At 33.6% G+C, this 17,157-nt stretch overlaps 2 protein-coding genes across 4 annotated transcripts in view; one reads left to right on the forward strand and one right to left on the reverse strand.

The window, feature by feature from the left end:
- Positions 1-991: 991 nt before the first annotated feature.
- LOC144837239 (haloacid dehalogenase-like hydrolase domain-containing protein 3) lies at positions 992-3,009 on the reverse strand. Its single transcript, XM_078692273.1, has 2 exons — positions 2,767-3,009; positions 992-2,553 (listed from the first exon to the last, which is right to left on the reverse strand). Exon 2 carries the CDS (start codon positions 2,528-2,530, stop codon positions 1,808-1,810), a length of 723 nt encoding a protein of 240 aa, XP_078548399.1. The 5' UTR covers positions 2,531-2,553; positions 2,767-3,009; the 3' UTR covers positions 992-1,807.
- Positions 2,945-17,157, forward strand: part of LOC144837226 (uncharacterized) — a 29,734-nt gene continuing 15,521 nt past the window's right edge. Inside the window, exons 1-27 of one of the 3 annotated variants that reach the window (XM_078692246.1) lie at positions 2,945-3,084; positions 3,584-3,756; positions 3,893-4,026; positions 4,965-5,237; positions 5,423-5,609; positions 6,144-6,337; positions 6,785-6,901; positions 7,283-7,511; positions 7,838-7,944; positions 8,374-8,568; positions 9,013-9,166; positions 9,257-9,477; positions 9,984-10,160; positions 10,734-10,859; positions 11,638-11,904; positions 12,101-12,172; positions 12,352-12,468; positions 12,758-12,883; positions 13,216-13,359; positions 13,701-13,854; positions 14,250-14,357; positions 14,564-14,700; positions 15,224-15,347; positions 15,748-16,121; positions 16,237-16,284; positions 16,451-16,489; positions 16,728-16,972. In XM_078692246.1, coding sequence (XP_078548372.1) covers positions 3,624-3,756; positions 3,893-4,026; positions 4,965-5,237; positions 5,423-5,609; positions 6,144-6,337; positions 6,785-6,901; positions 7,283-7,511; positions 7,838-7,944; positions 8,374-8,568; positions 9,013-9,166; positions 9,257-9,477; positions 9,984-10,160; positions 10,734-10,859; positions 11,638-11,904; positions 12,101-12,172; positions 12,352-12,468; positions 12,758-12,883; positions 13,216-13,359; positions 13,701-13,854; positions 14,250-14,357; positions 14,564-14,700; positions 15,224-15,347; positions 15,748-16,121; positions 16,237-16,284; positions 16,451-16,489; positions 16,728-16,972 — 4,202 coding nt within the window. In that variant the 5' untranslated portion in view covers positions 2,945-3,084; positions 3,584-3,623. Of the gene's footprint in view, positions 3,085-3,570; positions 3,757-3,892; positions 4,027-4,964; positions 5,238-5,422; positions 5,610-6,143; positions 6,338-6,784; positions 6,902-7,282; positions 7,512-7,837; positions 7,945-8,373; positions 8,569-9,012; positions 9,167-9,256; positions 9,478-9,983; positions 10,161-10,733; positions 10,860-11,637; positions 11,905-12,100; positions 12,173-12,351; positions 12,469-12,757; positions 12,884-13,215; positions 13,360-13,700; positions 13,855-14,249; positions 14,358-14,563; positions 14,701-15,223; positions 15,348-15,747; positions 16,122-16,236; positions 16,285-16,450; positions 16,490-16,727; positions 16,973-17,157 lie in introns of those variants that run through there. The other 2 variants (XM_078692245.1, XM_078692247.1) reach the window with 2 other exon arrangements.

Below are 17,157 nucleotides of genomic sequence, written 5' to 3' on the forward strand. Positions count from 1 at the left end.
GAGATGTACGTTTGATAACTATTTTTTTTTCTATTGAAAACTTTTTAAAGAAGCTAAATGAATCTTTTGGCCAGGTACAGATTTTTAACTAAATTGAGAGAATTTGTAAAGTTTCTAACTTTGTACTATACTTTAAGGAATAACAAACCCCCATTTTACACGTAACAGAGCTTGTAAAATTTGTAACGTTTAAGTTCATATTTGAAAGACCTTGTCCTTAAAAGAGCTATCAGTCTTGTTGCATATTGTTTAAATGTTGGGCATTCTATTAGTTAAAATTTTCTAGTTTTTATGAAGCCAAAGTAACAAAGTTGTTTTTGTATTCGCCAAAAACGTTTTATTAAATAACATCAAAGATCAAATAGATTGTGTATAGCTGCTACTAATTGAACATGACAATGCAATTAGACTAGTTGACAACGTACAGGGCTACACATTAATACCAACGCTTGCAAATATAACATGTAATGTAAGAAACACAGATGTGGAAATTCTATTGTTCCTTTTCAAACAAGTGATCATGTTGGCATAAAATTAAATGTATGCTTTCATCGTGTGTTTGAACATGACAGCTTATTTGAGCAAGAACTGTTTGAGCTTTCATTGCAATGAACTTTTTGCGCTTATTTACCGATTATAGATTCAGGTGTCAATTGGATTCCTTACAAACATGTACATATTTGAATGTATGATCGTCACAAAAAAAATTAATTTTAGTGGATGACGACACATAAGTCGAGATAGAATTTCACAAATCGAAAGCCGTATAATACTGATGCCAAAAGAAGCAGAGAAAATTAACAACTATAACAACAATTCATTTGACTTGGGTGTTATTTCAACTAAAAAACGGCGTACTGTTGTATAAATTTTGTGTAATTTATTCTAATGTTTTCATTCTCTTTTAGCTCTGAAATCTGTACATTGATATTAATAAATGGAAAAAAAAAGTTTGTTTTTTCTTTTTTGTATTGTATTGCTTATATGTAACTTCATAATTATGAAATATGACCTGAAGATATTTATTAGAATTTATTGTAGCAGAGTTGATATCATTTGGCATGATGAGGCTAGTGAACACAAAATGGCTGCAGTATGCCCCCAAGTATGGTACTTGCTAATTATGAAATACGACCTGAAAACAAATGTTGTCATTTACAACGCAGGAGTAAATGCTTTACGGCAGCAGTGTACTATTTATTGAAAAACTAACTTTGTAATTATAAAATATAACTTTAACGCAAGTTTTCCCATCAACAAAGATTAAATTTTCCTTGAAATTGCAGATATTTCATTATGTTTATTCATAGCTACCAGCATTGTGTCTCCGGAAGTACATGTTTGTCTGACTATAATATGGTATAGTCAATAGCAAATATTCAAAATGAATACATATTGATTTTCTTTTCATTTAAAATCTACCAACTTTAATCATCTTGAATATTATTACCGTTAGATATTTTCTAATTTACGATAAATACGCCATAATTAATGTCAACCCCACCAGTGTATCAAGGAGCATAATTTGCATACTATATGGCCGAGGGCTTGCTGATTCTAGAGGCTTGGCTCCGACTGCGTAATGATTGCGTGGCTGAACCAACCATCTGTTCTGCTGTAACGAATGCAATAGTAAATTAATATAATTAGTGAATACACTAATTATTAGTCAATGCACTATTTAATATATTCATTATTGAATACACTATAATATCTTTAACTGTCTGAGTTGTACTTTATGCTGTTAAAAGGTTTAACATTATGACATTAGTTTGCACGAATATTGAATATTATTATTCATCCAAACTTATGAGTCAACGAATCGTTTCAAATCTTCTAAATCGTTTATAAAATGCATTCTATTAATATCTGGATGATTTCTTTGCAGTGTACCATCTCTGTCTATAATAAGAGCGGTCATCCCAATATCTTTCGCCGCATAATAATCATTTTTAACACTATCGCCAATATGTAAGCATTCGTTTGGTGCCACCTTCATCAGATCTAAAGCCTTTTGAAAAATTTGTGGTTGTGGTTTCTGGTATTTTGCGAAAATGGAAGGGATGATGAACGAGAAATGGTGAGCCAGTTCTAGATTCTTTAAAACTTGAATTAGTCGCTCATCAAAATTTGAAATTACACCCACGCACATCCCCTGTTTGTTAAAATAACTTAACACATTTTTAACCTCGGGATAAACATCCCAATAACTAGGTTCTAGAAAATCCTGGTACAGTTTGGCTCCTATTTGTTCAAGCGTTTCTATATTTGAATGACCTTGTAAAATAAAGGTTTTTTTGACGATATCTGTCCACCATCTTTCAGTGGTCGTATCCAACCCATCTCCATAATTTGGTTGCTTAGATTTCTGTTCTCTGTAGGCTTCTAAAAAAGCCGACTGGACTTTTGCGGGATCTGCTTCAACGCCAAACGCAGATGCGGTTTTAGAGTAATGATGACCGACGGAATGACGTACTTTGATGATTGTATTGTTGACGTCAAACGTTAAGAGCTTCAACACATTCTTCATTATCCGCGGAGCTTTTAATGTACCTGAAAAAGATCAACTTTCACTGCATCATTCACATAAAAATGCACATCAATATCATTTTAGTAATAGTATGCAGATTTTTAGACTGAGGTATAATTTGTTTATAGGCAGGCATATATTATTATGCACAATAATGATAAACAAAGTAACTCATTTAAATATTAATAATACAGGTGCATACAATATAATTAATGATCTAAAAACATGATGCTAACCTTGAGTCCAGAATAGAGGCCACAAACAACAAAAAATAGGCCTGTTGCAGCTACTATTTGCTATAACCTCTACTGTGTTGTAGCACGTAGTAGTAGAATGGATTTAAAGTTTATTTCCTAGGATAGATTCCAAATTAATATAATATTATTACAAGAATAATTGCCAAAAGGCTTGATATATAAAAATATCAATGTTTACAAAACTTTTGAACTTTGACATTCACAAAACTGTTAGTTGTTAGAAGCAAGTCTGTGATTGGTTGAAAAATCCCCAACAAAAATATCATGCAAAAGCGGCCTTTTTCAAGAGAGAAGTAAGTAAGTTTATGACAATATTTGAGGGATTTTAACATCCAATATACATTAGTTTAATCACGTAAAGTAATATTAGTTATTTATTTAGAACTAGGGCTTAGGCCTAGGCCCCCTAAAGGAAGGACAGGCTCTTTGGTAGAGAGTCAATCCAATCGTATTGTAGCAGCAACCGTCTCTAGTTAGGCCTAAATAATAATAAGCCTATCTGCCTAGCTAGGGCCTAGCTAGATACTGATAGGGTAGATATGAAGGCTAGTGTACTACTACTAGTAGTAGAGAGGAAGAGGCTACTAAGATTTATGAAAGACCTAGGCCTAGCTATAGGAGGCCAGTCAGGTAATATATAGGCCTAGCTATGCACTGAATTACAATAGTATGACCCATCAGACATTAGATTAGTATTAACTATTAGTAAAAAGTTAATATTTAAAAAAAGGTTTAAATTTAATAATAAAATTAATTTTAATAAATCAACATTTTATTTATTTTATCAATTTTCCAGAGGGCGTAATGATATTAAAATGAAAATAAAGGTATAGATTATGAAAAGGAGCAGTAAACCCACCAAAGCAATGTCTGCAAGATCAAGCGGTAGGAACCAACCAAAAAGTTTAAAATCATCCCCACTTACCCCTTCAAATATCAGCAGCAGTCATGCTACAGAAAACAGGCAAGGTAACCGTCACACATGGCCGTCATCTTGTTTTATGAATCTTATTTTTAATAGTGTTTTGATTGTAAATAACTTTGTTTAAGTTTATACTTAACAAAAGAGAAAAGTAATACGTTCATAATTGAGTTCTCCTTTCAGAATCATCCCCTTCAAAGTATCCAGTCAGATACATCACAGAGAATTTAATCAAGAAAGTTTCGGGCAAGGAAAATGTGGCCTGGGTGACTACACTGAAACTTAACCTTCATCTTGAAGGCGGAAAAAGGTTTAAGGTATAACAATGCATATTTAACATATTTGATTAAATGTTTAATTTCTGCCTTTGTGAGTCTTCCACGGCTAAAACAATTTTGAAAATTGAAAAACGTTTTACTAACAAATTTATTTAATATTGATAAAAGTTTGCATGGTGGATAAAAATAATAAAGTAATGTTTGTAGTATGCCATTTTTTTTTCTAAAAAACAATTGAAAATGTCTTGATATACAGTGCTCCAGTAAAGAAAATGTTGCATAACAAACATCAACATATTAGGGAGGTTTCGCAACCTTACGAATACGATAACGAAAACGGATACGTCATACATTTGTGAAACTTTTGAGCTGATCCCCATTTCATATTCGTAAGGCGTATTCGTGTTGACGAATATCACCAGTCATATTTGTAACTACAAAACGAGTATAGTTTTTGATCTATTTTGCACATTTTGCATTTGAATCAGGAATGATTCATGATTATAATATAATTATAGATTTATTGAAAGTAATTTACTAAAGTAATTTACTAAAATGCCAAGTCAATTTTGATAAATAGCAGTTTTTAAAGTCCTCACTCGCTTTGATGTTTACGCTAGGCCTAGGCAGCCAAGCACCAAGCAACACGTACCTGCGCTTCGCTCAAATTTACCGCAGTCATATTTTGGACGCGCCTCAATATTTCGTTGCCATGCGAAACAGATTTATTTATGGCTTACGAATACGTGTGCGTTACGTATCCGTTTTCGTTATCGTATTCGTAAGATTGCGAAACCTCTCTATTATTATCATACTAACTTTAGTTCTTTTTTGTACCACAAACTGTACTTTTAGTATTGTTTAAATTGTTTAAATAAACTATAATAATATATATGTGAGCCTACTATATAAAATGCATTTTATGTCTAGTTTTTGGTAATCACTTGAGAAATATTTATATCTTGTTAAATAAAAAGTATATAGAGAACCTGGAGAAATGCCGGCACCTTGAGGTGTTAAGCCTCAGTTGTAACCAGATTGCCAAGATCGAACGTTTGGATAAACTGACAAGACTTAGGGAGCTAGATCTTAGTTTTAACTGCATCACGCATATTGAAGGCCTTGAGACGTTGGTTGGCCTACAGAAGCTGAACCTTACTGGGAACCTAATTGAAAGCATCCCAACATGGCTTGGAAAAAGGCTTAAGAGTCTTAGAGTTCTCCGGCTAGGAAGAAATCTACTATTCTCAGTAAGTCAGATATTTAGATACATTTCAGTTTTAATCCTGATTACAATCCTAATGTTGACGCACTCTTTATTATTATCCTCCCCCTATTTTCGCATCCTGAGATATTCAGGATCTTAAACTGAAAAATAAATACTTGGTTTATGCAGTAATCCTCTAAATGAAATAAATGTTGTTTTTCATTTTAGCTGCATGATATAGGTCATCTACGCGTAATGCGAGACCTAACTCAATTGTCAATAGAACAGAACCCATTGTGTGAGCTAGCTCACTATCATCAGTATATAGTCTTCCAGTTACGTTCTTTGGAGATTTTGAATGGTGTACAAATTACACATGATGATCGCATAAATGCTGACGAAAGATTCCAAAAAGGTAATTTTTGAATATTTATTAATTAATTTGGATTGATAAGATGAGGAAATCTATAAGAATGAGAAAATGTCGCCGCAACCAAGATTCAAACCCGGAACCTTCTGCTTGATATGGAGATGTCCTAACCATTAGACCACTGGGGCTTTCAAGGAATCGTTCAAACCCGATTGGATAGCAACTCTTTAATATTCTCGGCGTGGTACGGCGGAACAGCACTAGTCCCTCAATTGTACACACATATATATGTAGTGGAGCTGTAGCTTGGTGGTTAACGTGCTTGCTTTCCAATCCCATGGTCCAGGGTTCAATCCTGACATACTCTAGTGCCAGGATTGTAACTCACGACTCTTTCAACTTCATTCCCTAAGCCTCAAATGAGACTTAGTTTATAAGCACAATAAATTATTAAATAGTTTATCCATCATGTAATTAAATATGGCAATATGACCGTTTTGAACCCATGCTTGTCACATGCTAGTCCTACATGATAAGGATTGAAATAAGTATTTTATGATATTTTATTTTAATTTTCAGAGGAACTTGAGAATTTAGAAATACAGATAAATAAAGATAATGAAAAGATAAAAAACCTGGAACTAAATCAGTCAAGAACAGAAGAGGAGATGAAGAGAAAAGACAAATATGGAACACAGTTAGAACAAAGGAATGCAGAACAGAAGAATGCAATGAAAGAGTTAGAAAGGGAAATAGAAACAAAGAATGAACTGGTATGTTTATGATATGGTCTATATAGTAGATTTGCTGTCTCCTACCCCCACCCCCTTTGCTGTCACCACACCTTAGGCTATGTGTACAGTAGGGAAGGATCTGTTAAGCATGCATTTGCCAAGTATATGACTTGCTTTGTATGTACATATGTTTGTTAGTATGCACAATAATGTCCACAATTTTCCTATTCATCTTTTTACCAAACAGCTCTGTATACTGGATACACCAGCTTGCCATTTCTATAACGATGACATCACAAAAGCTTACTATACCGAAACCTTTAATATATCTGTAACTTCAGTAGTACACACACAGGCGCTTAATTTATTTATTATGTTCTGTCTTGTAGTTCACTACAATTCACTAAAATAAACATGTTTACTTTGATTGTACAAGAAAGCATATAGCATGCTTTAATTATTTATTCCAATGTTTTATTTATCTAGCTGAGGAGAAAAACAGCAGAGCTGACAAAGGCTTGCGAGAAACAATACAGGCTGGAGCAAGAACTGGCATTCTACAAAATAGACCACAAGTTTGACCCTCTTGGCCCTTATCCTGAGGTAGTAGTATACTTAAATCATGGAGAAATAAGCTTAAACTCTGTCTACACTATCAAAGTTTATGTGGCATGCCCATATATGGACATGATGATGTCATATCACTACTATATTTGGGCACATCACATTAAGAAACAAGACAAAAAATGTCTATTGTATTCACTCACATAAAACCTAATTTACACCTGTAAGTGTTATACATGTCAATAGAGGTTTTTAACTAATAGTTTACGATGAATGTAATTAAGTTAGGTATCTCATTATCATTAGATTAGGACCCTTTTAGCAGTTTTATTAAAAGACCACTAGCTAATAGTGTACTTTATTTAAGTATAATTTTTTAATTGTTCATAAAATCCTATATACACTAATCTCAATCAACAGATAAACAATGAAACAGAAGATGGAGGAACCGAAGAAGCAGCGTATTTAGGCAAAGCAATCTTTAAGCGCAACGCTTATGCTGGAGAGGGAGTGATCAAAGCTAGAGGGAGACAGATAAGAATGATGCAAGCACCTCATGAGATGAGTGAGGAGAAAGCAAAGATTGAACAACAGTTGCACCAAGTTACCGATGACAGGTTGGCAGAAAAGCAAAGACAAATTGAAAGAGGTTAGCTCCTAGAGTTTTGTTATTAGTTAATTTATCACATATTTATGACCAAGGAACTAGTAGGTTATCAACATTTGAATCTGTTGACTAAGCAGTCATAGAAGTTATGTAGATAAATAAAATCACAGAAAGTATGGGAAAAAACATCCTTGCATTGGAACTATGCTTAAGCGCTGTACATATGATTAGTCTGGTCATCTTTGGATCAAACACGTATGGAAACATACTCCAGTAATGCAGCTAGTAATCAGTGTAAAGTTGTATCTTGACCTTACCATGTAATATATGCTTTAACAGTGATATCAAATATTTCTTGTGTTTTACAGCTGAATCTAGACTTGAGAAGTTGCAAGATAACTTGAGGAAAACAGAACAACAAGTACTTACAGCTTCTGAAGAGCTGAAAAACATATCAAAGGTCAAACCAGCTAGTGTAAGTTAAACCAGCTAGTGTAAATTAAACCAGCTAGTGTATATTAAACCAGCTAGTGTAAGTTAAACCATTTGGTGTACGTTAAACCAGCTAGTGTACATTAAACCAACTAGTGTATGTTAAACCAGCTAGTGTAAGTTAAACCAGCTAGTGTAAGTTAAACCAGCTAGAGTAAGTTAAACCAGCTAGAGTATGTTAAACCAGCTAGTGTAAGTTTACTTTTTATTTGTCGACTTAATGGGTTATCCTGGTATTCTTTTTGTACATTGTATATTTTAACTTTTGTGTATGAATATCGAATAAAATCAATCAATCAAATCAGCTAGTGTAAGTTAAACCAGGTAGTGTAAGTTTATCCACCACTTTATTATGACGTTAAAACATGTGTGACAGAAAATTTATAACATCAACAAAATTCATATTTTACAGATGCCTATAGAACAAGAAAAAATCCTCCAGAATCAACTAGCTGACAAAATGGCTGCCATCAACCAATTGCGAGAACAAGTGATAAGAATTGAGCAAGACATGGATCGAACCAACGACATCATACATCAAAAAGAAAGACAGATGGCTCAGCTGAAGCGCCAGTTGGATAAAGTTGCTAAAGACGACCCGAAGCATGTGAGTATATTAGAATTGAATTTTCCAACAATTGATAATTTAGCATAAATATAAGCATAAAAAGTAGAAATTTAAAAACCAACTCATGAAAGCCTACTATTTGAAGATTTTATCTGAATGTATCAGCAGAGGGTTTAAGTTCTGTCTACACTATCAAATTTTATGTGACAAACAAATGTGATGTGCTCATATATGGATATATCACTACCATATTTGGGTACATCACACTTTTTTTGTCAAAATAGTTTGATAGTGTAGACAGATCTTAAGATATAGACTCAATAGAAGTTAGAGCCAAACTATTTTCCAGATCTGCCGTTCTTACTTTGCTAAGTAAGAAAATTCTACTGTATAATATTTTGCTGTAGAATTAAGCTGAGATTTATGTTCAGATAGGATCTGTTAGAAGGATAGTTGATATATTATTTATGTTTGTTCTTGTAGGCCAATATTGAAGCTGCCCTCAAACAACAGATAGGATCTGTTGAAAGTGAAGTTGATAACCACGAGCAACTGAAGCGTGACATGGATAGAATGCTAGCAAAAATCGCCAAGGAGACTGAAGCCTTAAGAGATATAGAAGAACAACTTGTTCTTGGTAAGACTACATAAAATAATTAGAAACATTACAAGAACTGCAGTATTATTAATAATTACTGCAGTAAAATACTATTCTCTTTTTTTAAAGGACAAGCAGATATGAATGATGAACTGAAAGAAGATTTAGAAAATGTTGTTGGAGGTTTGACAGATTATTTGGAGAGGGTGAAGAAGCAGTCAGAAGAATGCCAAAGAGATAACCAACTACTACATCAAGAAAAAGATGCATTGATACAGGAGTTAGAACAGGCTGAACAATTAAAGCAGGAATTGGAAGCTGAAAAACATCAAGCAAAACAAAAACAAAAGGTTTTATTATTAATTTATTTCACACCAATTACAGATCTTACATTATAAAATATCCAGGTATTAGGAAAATAAAAATATTTCTTATTTTTAACAAAGAAAAAAAAAATATTTTGGATTTTGTGCTTTCATTTTACCTTGTATTTTCCTCGTTTTTTTCTATTTTGCATGTAGAAAACCCGAAATTAATTAGATTACAAATTGTATTTTCCTGACAAAAGATTAGAGCTGTTCCAATTCTTTACTTCCAGGATATTTTTCCTCTTCATGTTTTATAATAATACTCTATACATTAACCGTACTAAAGTAAAATGTTATGTTACAGTATAATATGAATGATGAATGAATACCCTTACACCAATCTTACTTTTATTTTGTATTATTATTATTATGTTTTCTTTTTTTTTTGTATCATAAACAATGTATTTTATCTGTAATTTACCAATTTTTAACCTTTTTAACTGTTGTGTGTGACCATGAATAAATGAAATAAAATATTTACCCTGCAGTATGTGGATGATCTGGAAGCAAGTTTGGCAGAGTTACAACAAGACAATAATGCACTACAAAAGTCAATGTTGGAGACAAGCCAATATATACCAGATCTTGAGAAGAAATTGAAAAGATCACAAAATGATAATGAGAGGTTGAAAGCTGAACTCTCTGGAAGGGATACAAAGGTGGAGGTAAATAAAATCAATTTTTTAAGCTCTGTCTACACTATCAAACTAGTGTGATGTGCCCAAATATGGTAGTGATATGCAAAAATATGGTAGTGATATGTCATCATCATGTCCATATATGGTCACATCACATTTTCTTGTCACATAAAGTTTGATAGTGTAGACAGAGCTTAAAAATTATAATTTAAATAGTGAATTTGATGTACCAGTTAATCTCATAAATAAATAGTCTAGTATATGTCTATTGCACTTTAAAATAAAAGAGCTTATACAATGTTCTATTGGAAACTTAGCCCAAACAGCAATAGAACTGCAAATATCACACTTGAGCTGTGAGGCATAGCAGCTAACATGGTTTAGTGGGATAAATTAAGCCTTAATAATCAACAACAAGTAGAAAAGAATACAATATATAAAGCTCTGTGTCTACACTATCAAACTTTATGTTACAAAAATCATGTGATGTGCCCATATGAACATGATGATGTCATATCACTGCCATATTTGGACACATCACACTAGTTTGTTAGTGTAGACAGTGCCTAAGAAAACCTCAATAAATTGTTTCTGTTTCAGGATGATATCCATGCTTTAGAGGATGAAGTAGAAGCAGAAAAAGAAAAGTTAAAGCAATACAAAGATGTAAATGAAGCGAGAGAGCAAGACTATCACAGACTGGTTGATCAACTTGGTGCACTACAGGTAAGAAGCTTCCACACTAGTTACACACACACTGCATAAAGTATGTTTCTCTATGCTGATAGTTGTACTATTGTAAACACTATAAGTGAACTCTATAGAGAGCGTTAAGGGTGAGACCTTGTGTGTGTTGAGGATGGAGAGACTCATGTTTTAGACTGTTATGTTGCTATACAGTCATAGGTTACACTATTTATACCAACCTAGAGAAGCAAGTTTGACACAAAAAGTGTGATGTGCCCAAATATGGTAGTGATATTCCCAAATATGGTAGTGATATGACATTGTTTTCTTCACGATCTCCATTTGGCGTTACAACTCTGTTGATCCCCGTAACTTTAACGATCAACAATAAAAAATGTCCGGAAATCATGATATTCTATCCATATGGGCACATCACATTTTTTTTTGTCACATAAATGTTGATAGTGCAGAGCTTAAGGTTGTAACCTACCCTCAGTCGTAATTTTCATGCAAAAGAATAAATGTGCCTATACTATCAAACTTTATGTGACAAAAAAAATGTGATGTGCCCATATATGGACACAATGATGTCATATCACTACCATATTTGGGAATATCACTACCATATTTGGTCTCACTTGTTTTGTCAAACTAGTTTGATAGTGTAGACAGAGCTTAAAGCAACTTATTTGTGCTGAAGGAGAGTGTGAATAATTTAGCCAAAGTCTAAAACATTTGGTAATAAATGTAAAGCCAAGTACTTAAATTATTGTCAACCCATTGCTCTATTAATGGTTTTGCTTTTATTTTCTTCCAGGCAATCAATCGTTCTATGAAAGACAATTTAAAGGAACAGGAACAAAGAATGAATGACCTTGCAAATGAATCTATCAACCCGAATGATGTGTCAAGGAGAATCGACCAAGTTAAAGAAAGAATACACGCTAGTAAGAAAGGAAGGTTAAAGCCAATCAATGAAGAAGACCAAGTGGGGAAATCATTGGGAGATCTTCAAGATGTGATGGAGGGAAGGTTAAAGGAAGCTAAAAACGAAGTTCAGAAATCAAAAGAAAGACAAAAAGAGGTAGGCAAGCATTATTGGACTTTCTGCATTCTCACTCCAAAGTGTATTGATCAAAACGTCAAGAAACTCAACAGTTCATTTCAGAACTATATATATACACAAGGTGTACCGCAAACTTTATATCAACATATTAACAGTTAACTTCCCCATGCAAACCTTCTAACAATAAATATTCACTTATTTACTATGATTTCAGGTTGAGGCAGAACTGAAGAACCTGAAACGTCAACTGAGAGATAAATCCAAATCAGACCCACCAATCAAAGAGGTACGCTTTCTACTAGGATACACAATGAATCATGAAAGATAAAAAAGAAAACAAAAAAATTGAATACATTTTTCAACAAACAATTTTTTTTTCTTTTATTGATGGAAAATGGTTGGGTAATTATCATTATTACTTGGGATGCAAACATTGTATCTTTTCTAAATTCAAATATATTTTAGGATGATAAAACAGAAGAAATCCAGGCACTCCATGGTGTAATTGATAGGCTAAGTAAACAACTTGAAGATGCGCAGAAGAAAAAGGGAAGAGATGAAATAGATGCAACGCCAGTGGAGGTTAGTGTGGAGACATGCTGAATGTGTCATAGATGCTAATAATTGTTTAAAACACAGCTATAATATCGGCACAAGTTCAATGCGCTCCTCAATCATGGTGGTAGAACAAGTCTCTCTGATAGCGACTGAAAACTGGCTTGTGTGCCAGTGCATCTTTCAGAAGAGTATGGTTGCCCCGGTGTTCTGGTCCTTTTCAGCCGAGTCGTATCACTGCGTTGAGCTAATAACCCTACCAGTTGAATTGCCTCATTACGGATACCAGTGACCCTAACTATTTTCTCCGATACAGGATGATTGGCCAGATTGGAAACAGCATGATGATTCGAGTGATACAACAATGAAAGGAACGGGAACGGGAAAAGGAAGGAGAGGAATGAAAGAAAAAGATGGTAGAAGACAAAGATCAGATGAAAAGGTAACAGCCTGGCTAGAGAAAAGTAGCTAAAAGAGTTTGATAGACATTCTGATTCCACTACCAATTTCATGAACACAATTTTAAATATCTTTGAACTGTATACAATTGCTAGAGATATAACTTTTACCAAAATTTTTCTTGTAAGTTTTGTTCTGTTTTGGCATAATTAATGTATTGTTTTATTTTCATGTTTTTATATTGTATGTATGTATTATTTTTTAATTAATATCAGTTCCTTTTAAATGAAGACATGCACATTTGATCCTCTTGATAGTTAACAAATATAATAAATGTTGCATGTTTTATATTCATTTTCCTTATTTCATTATCAGATTGGTGAACTAGAAGCTGAGCTCCAACACCTGAAAGACAAGCTTGACCAACAGACATACCAACCAGGTGAAAGGAGTACGAGAAGACCAACTGAAAAATCTAAGAGAGAACTTGAAATCAGGAAGCTAGATGCCATTGCTGATGTTAGTTTTAAGTTTCATCTTCGCTTATTTCTTATTTTTTAGTATTTTTACTTTTCTTTTAAAATTTAATAATTACAATTATTTCTACCACACTATATCTTTCTTAAGCATGTATTTCGATTGCCGCAATAATGAATTGGTCACTTTCCTTATAGGATAAGTTTTCAAATTAATTACGGTGATTTTTAATTAATACATTTATTTATTTAAGCTTTTATATGGCACCCGACCAAAGTAAAGTCAGATAGGATTTGGACCGAAAACTCTTTTATTGACAGGCTAGCTCCTTAGCCACCATTAACCAATGCTGATACATAGTTCTCTCTCCTTTATAATTTTAGGCAGAGGCACATGCAAGTGAACAAGTTAGGAAGGCAGCAACAGAATTAAGGAAAGCTCAAGAGGAGATTAATGGCTTGGAGAATGCTCTATCTGAGCGTGAGCAGGAACTTGTTAGTGAAATAGACAGAGGGGACGCTGCCTCACAAACCATAGGTAATGTCCTTACCTTGTTTCTCTGCGTGTTTTTTTAAAACATATTGTAGATTATGATTGTTGTGCTTGTGCTTGCCTTTTGTGTACTGTTAAATGTTTTTGTAAATCTTTGTATTACTACAACCAAATGAATTTCCCCCAGAGTTTTAAAGTTTTATAGAATTGAATTTGAAGACCCAGCTATTAACATTTCATTTTCATTATTGTATGCTTCCATCATAGCTTTAAGTGTTATGTGGAATCTTGTCGCCTCCTTTTGTATCAAAGATAAAGTTTGTTTTTCTTGTATTGTTGGATGAATGACCTATGTAAATGGGGGAATAACTTGCAACTTGCAGAAAATGCTTCATTTTAGCTTGCCAATTTATCTTGTAAAATACAAACAATTTCATTAGGTGATCAGCAGCAAGAAATAGGCATCCTGTATGAGACTCTTGAAGATCAGAAAGCAGAAATCCTGCGACTTCATGACATGTTGAACCAAGCTGTTAATCAATCTGAAGGTATCAGTTTTTGTTATCATCGTTTTATTATTTTGGATGATGAACTCCACTGTGTTTAGCATCAGTCTCTACTTCAATTCATTTCAAAGACATTTATTTTCGTCGAAAAGACAATAAGTAAAAACTAAACAGTACTGACTGACTGAAAAATAATGGACGAAGGCAGAATCCCAAAAAGATTATGATTGTCATTTTGTTACTTCTAGATGACTTGCATCCAGAAGGTAACCCAATGCAAGCACTGCTTGAAGAAGTTGAAGCACTGAGAAGAGCAGTTACAGAACAAGGGCAACATATTGCTAAGGTTACAACACCAAAGCAACATGGAATCCTTAAAAAAGGGGTAATGCTCGGTTTAATTTTATTAATGAAGATTATTCATCATTATTATTATTATTATCGTCATCGTCATCGTCATCGTCATCGTCATCATCATCATTATCATAATCAACACTATCATCATTATTATTATCATCATTATCATCATCATAATTATCATAATCAACAACATCATCATCATTATTATTATCATCATTATCATAATCAACATCATCATCATCATCATAATCAACATCATCATCATCATAATCAACATCATCATTATCAACATCATCAAGTATTTAAAGCCATTTTACTCTGTTATGATTGTTTCAGGTTGTGTCTATATCATCTTTCTTTTGGTCTACTTAAGTTCTTTTAGTGCAATTTTTGCAGTGGCCTCTTTGGAGAGTCTTAACATTTGTAGTCTTCATTTTTTAATTGTATAACTCCAGTATATGTATTTGCCATTAATAATGAACTTGAGAGTGTTCCTACCAAAAGAAATAAGTTGGTCTGTGCCTAAAGGTTTTTTTATGTATACTCAGGCGCACGGAGGAGGTAGACAACATCATGGAGATATGAGGCATAGTAGGTTACGATTTTCTGAAGAGAATCAGCAGTATGGCGGCGCTTACCAGCCTGAAGACGGAGGCAGCTTTATTCAAAATGGTAAACATTTTTATAATTGTTGTTTTCATACCTCTCATCTGTACAATATTCGTATTGTGTAGACATTGTGTATGCTTGTCATTTCCATGATTCTTTAGGTGACGGTCTGTCATTCACTTTTGATAATTGTTTTTGTCCCAAATTTATAATAAATAATTCAGTTAAGGACTATAAACCATAGGTTAAGTGTATATAGTTTAAAAGTGTGTCAACTTCATAGAACCCAGTTTATCATTCAAGACGAGACGAAAAAAGCCCCTGTGTCAGGGGGGATTACCACCTATCTGATAGGACAGTAATTTGCTATTGTCGATGTGCCTAAAAAAATAAATAGAATAAAATGATAAGCCTCTAAACCATGAAGCTACAACTTGACTGTGATTTGATTTTTTATTTATAGGTCCTTCTGGATGGGTATCTTCATCTCAATCTGACCAGTTGGGCTTTACCCAGCCCCCAAATGCGACATCAACACCACACCAATCTAACTATTACACTCCTACTCATCAACTGCCAAACCATCAACCTACACATCAAGTGATGAGTCATCAAGTTCCTACCCAACAGTTACCACATAATGCACAACAAATGCCACATCATTCACAACAAATGCATCATCATCAACCTACACACCAAATGCCACCTCATCACTCAGTACAGTTTGCAGAAACTGCAGAAGTTCATAACCGAGACAACGAAGACAAACGTCAGAGCAGGAAAATGGAGGTTCCCGACGATGTTCTATTTTGTAATGTTCCAGAGCATCATGACTTGGTAAATATGAACGCAAATTACAATAACATTTTAGAATAGTTACAGAATACTTTTTATAATGTGTAGTCACAATGTGTGCATTGTCATATGACTACTCTGCTTATTATTTTTTTAGGAGGATTATGTAAAAGATCTTGAGAGACAATTTGCCAAGAAAAAGAAGGTGTGTATGTAAATAGCAATATCTGTAATGTGACTAATGTGGTTCTTAAATAAATAAATAATCATGAATTATAGTTAATAGTTTCAAGAAACATAATGTGACAAAACATGAACATCACATTTAACATTGTGAACAAGATTCATGATGCATTTCTTTTTTCTTACAGAAGTCAAAGTCTGCTAAAGTTAGGGATGAAGAATTAGAGGCAAGTACTAATAACAACATTTATTGTACAGTGCTAAAAAAAACTATTAGATTTAAATTAATCGTTCTACAATCAAGTCTCCCAATACCGGATGCTTTGAAAATTGGAACTTGTTTTTAACCAATAAAAACGCATTCAAAATACTAGACTGTCTCCTAACAGACATACTAAACTATCACACGGGTGCCCGGTAATCTTCAATAAATCAATCAATTAATACAGTGTCTATTTATCTTAGAATCGCAATGACGAGTTACAAGATCTTGATTTAGCCATTGAGAAGCAGAAAGATAAGTTAGATTCTTTAAAATTAAAGAACCACGATTTAGAAGATGAACGAAGATGTACAAATGCAGAACTTGAAGAAATAATACGAGGGATGAATGAACTGAAAAATGAAGTAGATGAACTTAGATTAGAGAAAGGAATGATGGAGAAAGAAATGCAGACAATGCGTATGACTGAAAGAAAGGAAAGAAGAAGGTTTGTATCACAGCAACTAATACAAACCCTGTTAAAGGGGACACTTTTGGGACCCAATAAAATGTTCCCTTAATAGGGGTGTCACAAGAATAGGGTGTCCTTGAATAGGGATGTTCCATGAATAGGGGTATTCCATGAATAGGGGTGTCACTAGAATAGGAGTGTCCCCAGAATAGAGGTGTCAC

Source organism: Antedon bifida, chromosome 3 (assembly GCF_963402885.1).
Source record: "Antedon bifida chromosome 3, ecAntBifi1.1, whole genome shotgun sequence".
Classification (NCBI taxonomy): domain Eukaryota; kingdom Metazoa; phylum Echinodermata; class Crinoidea; order Comatulida; family Antedonidae; genus Antedon; species Antedon bifida.

Bases quoted from the DNA above. Each gene is read 5' to 3' on its own strand.
- LOC144837239 (XM_078692273.1), bottom strand. From the start codon at position 2,530: ATGAAGAATGTGTTGAAGCTCTTAACGTTTGACGTCAACAATACAATC.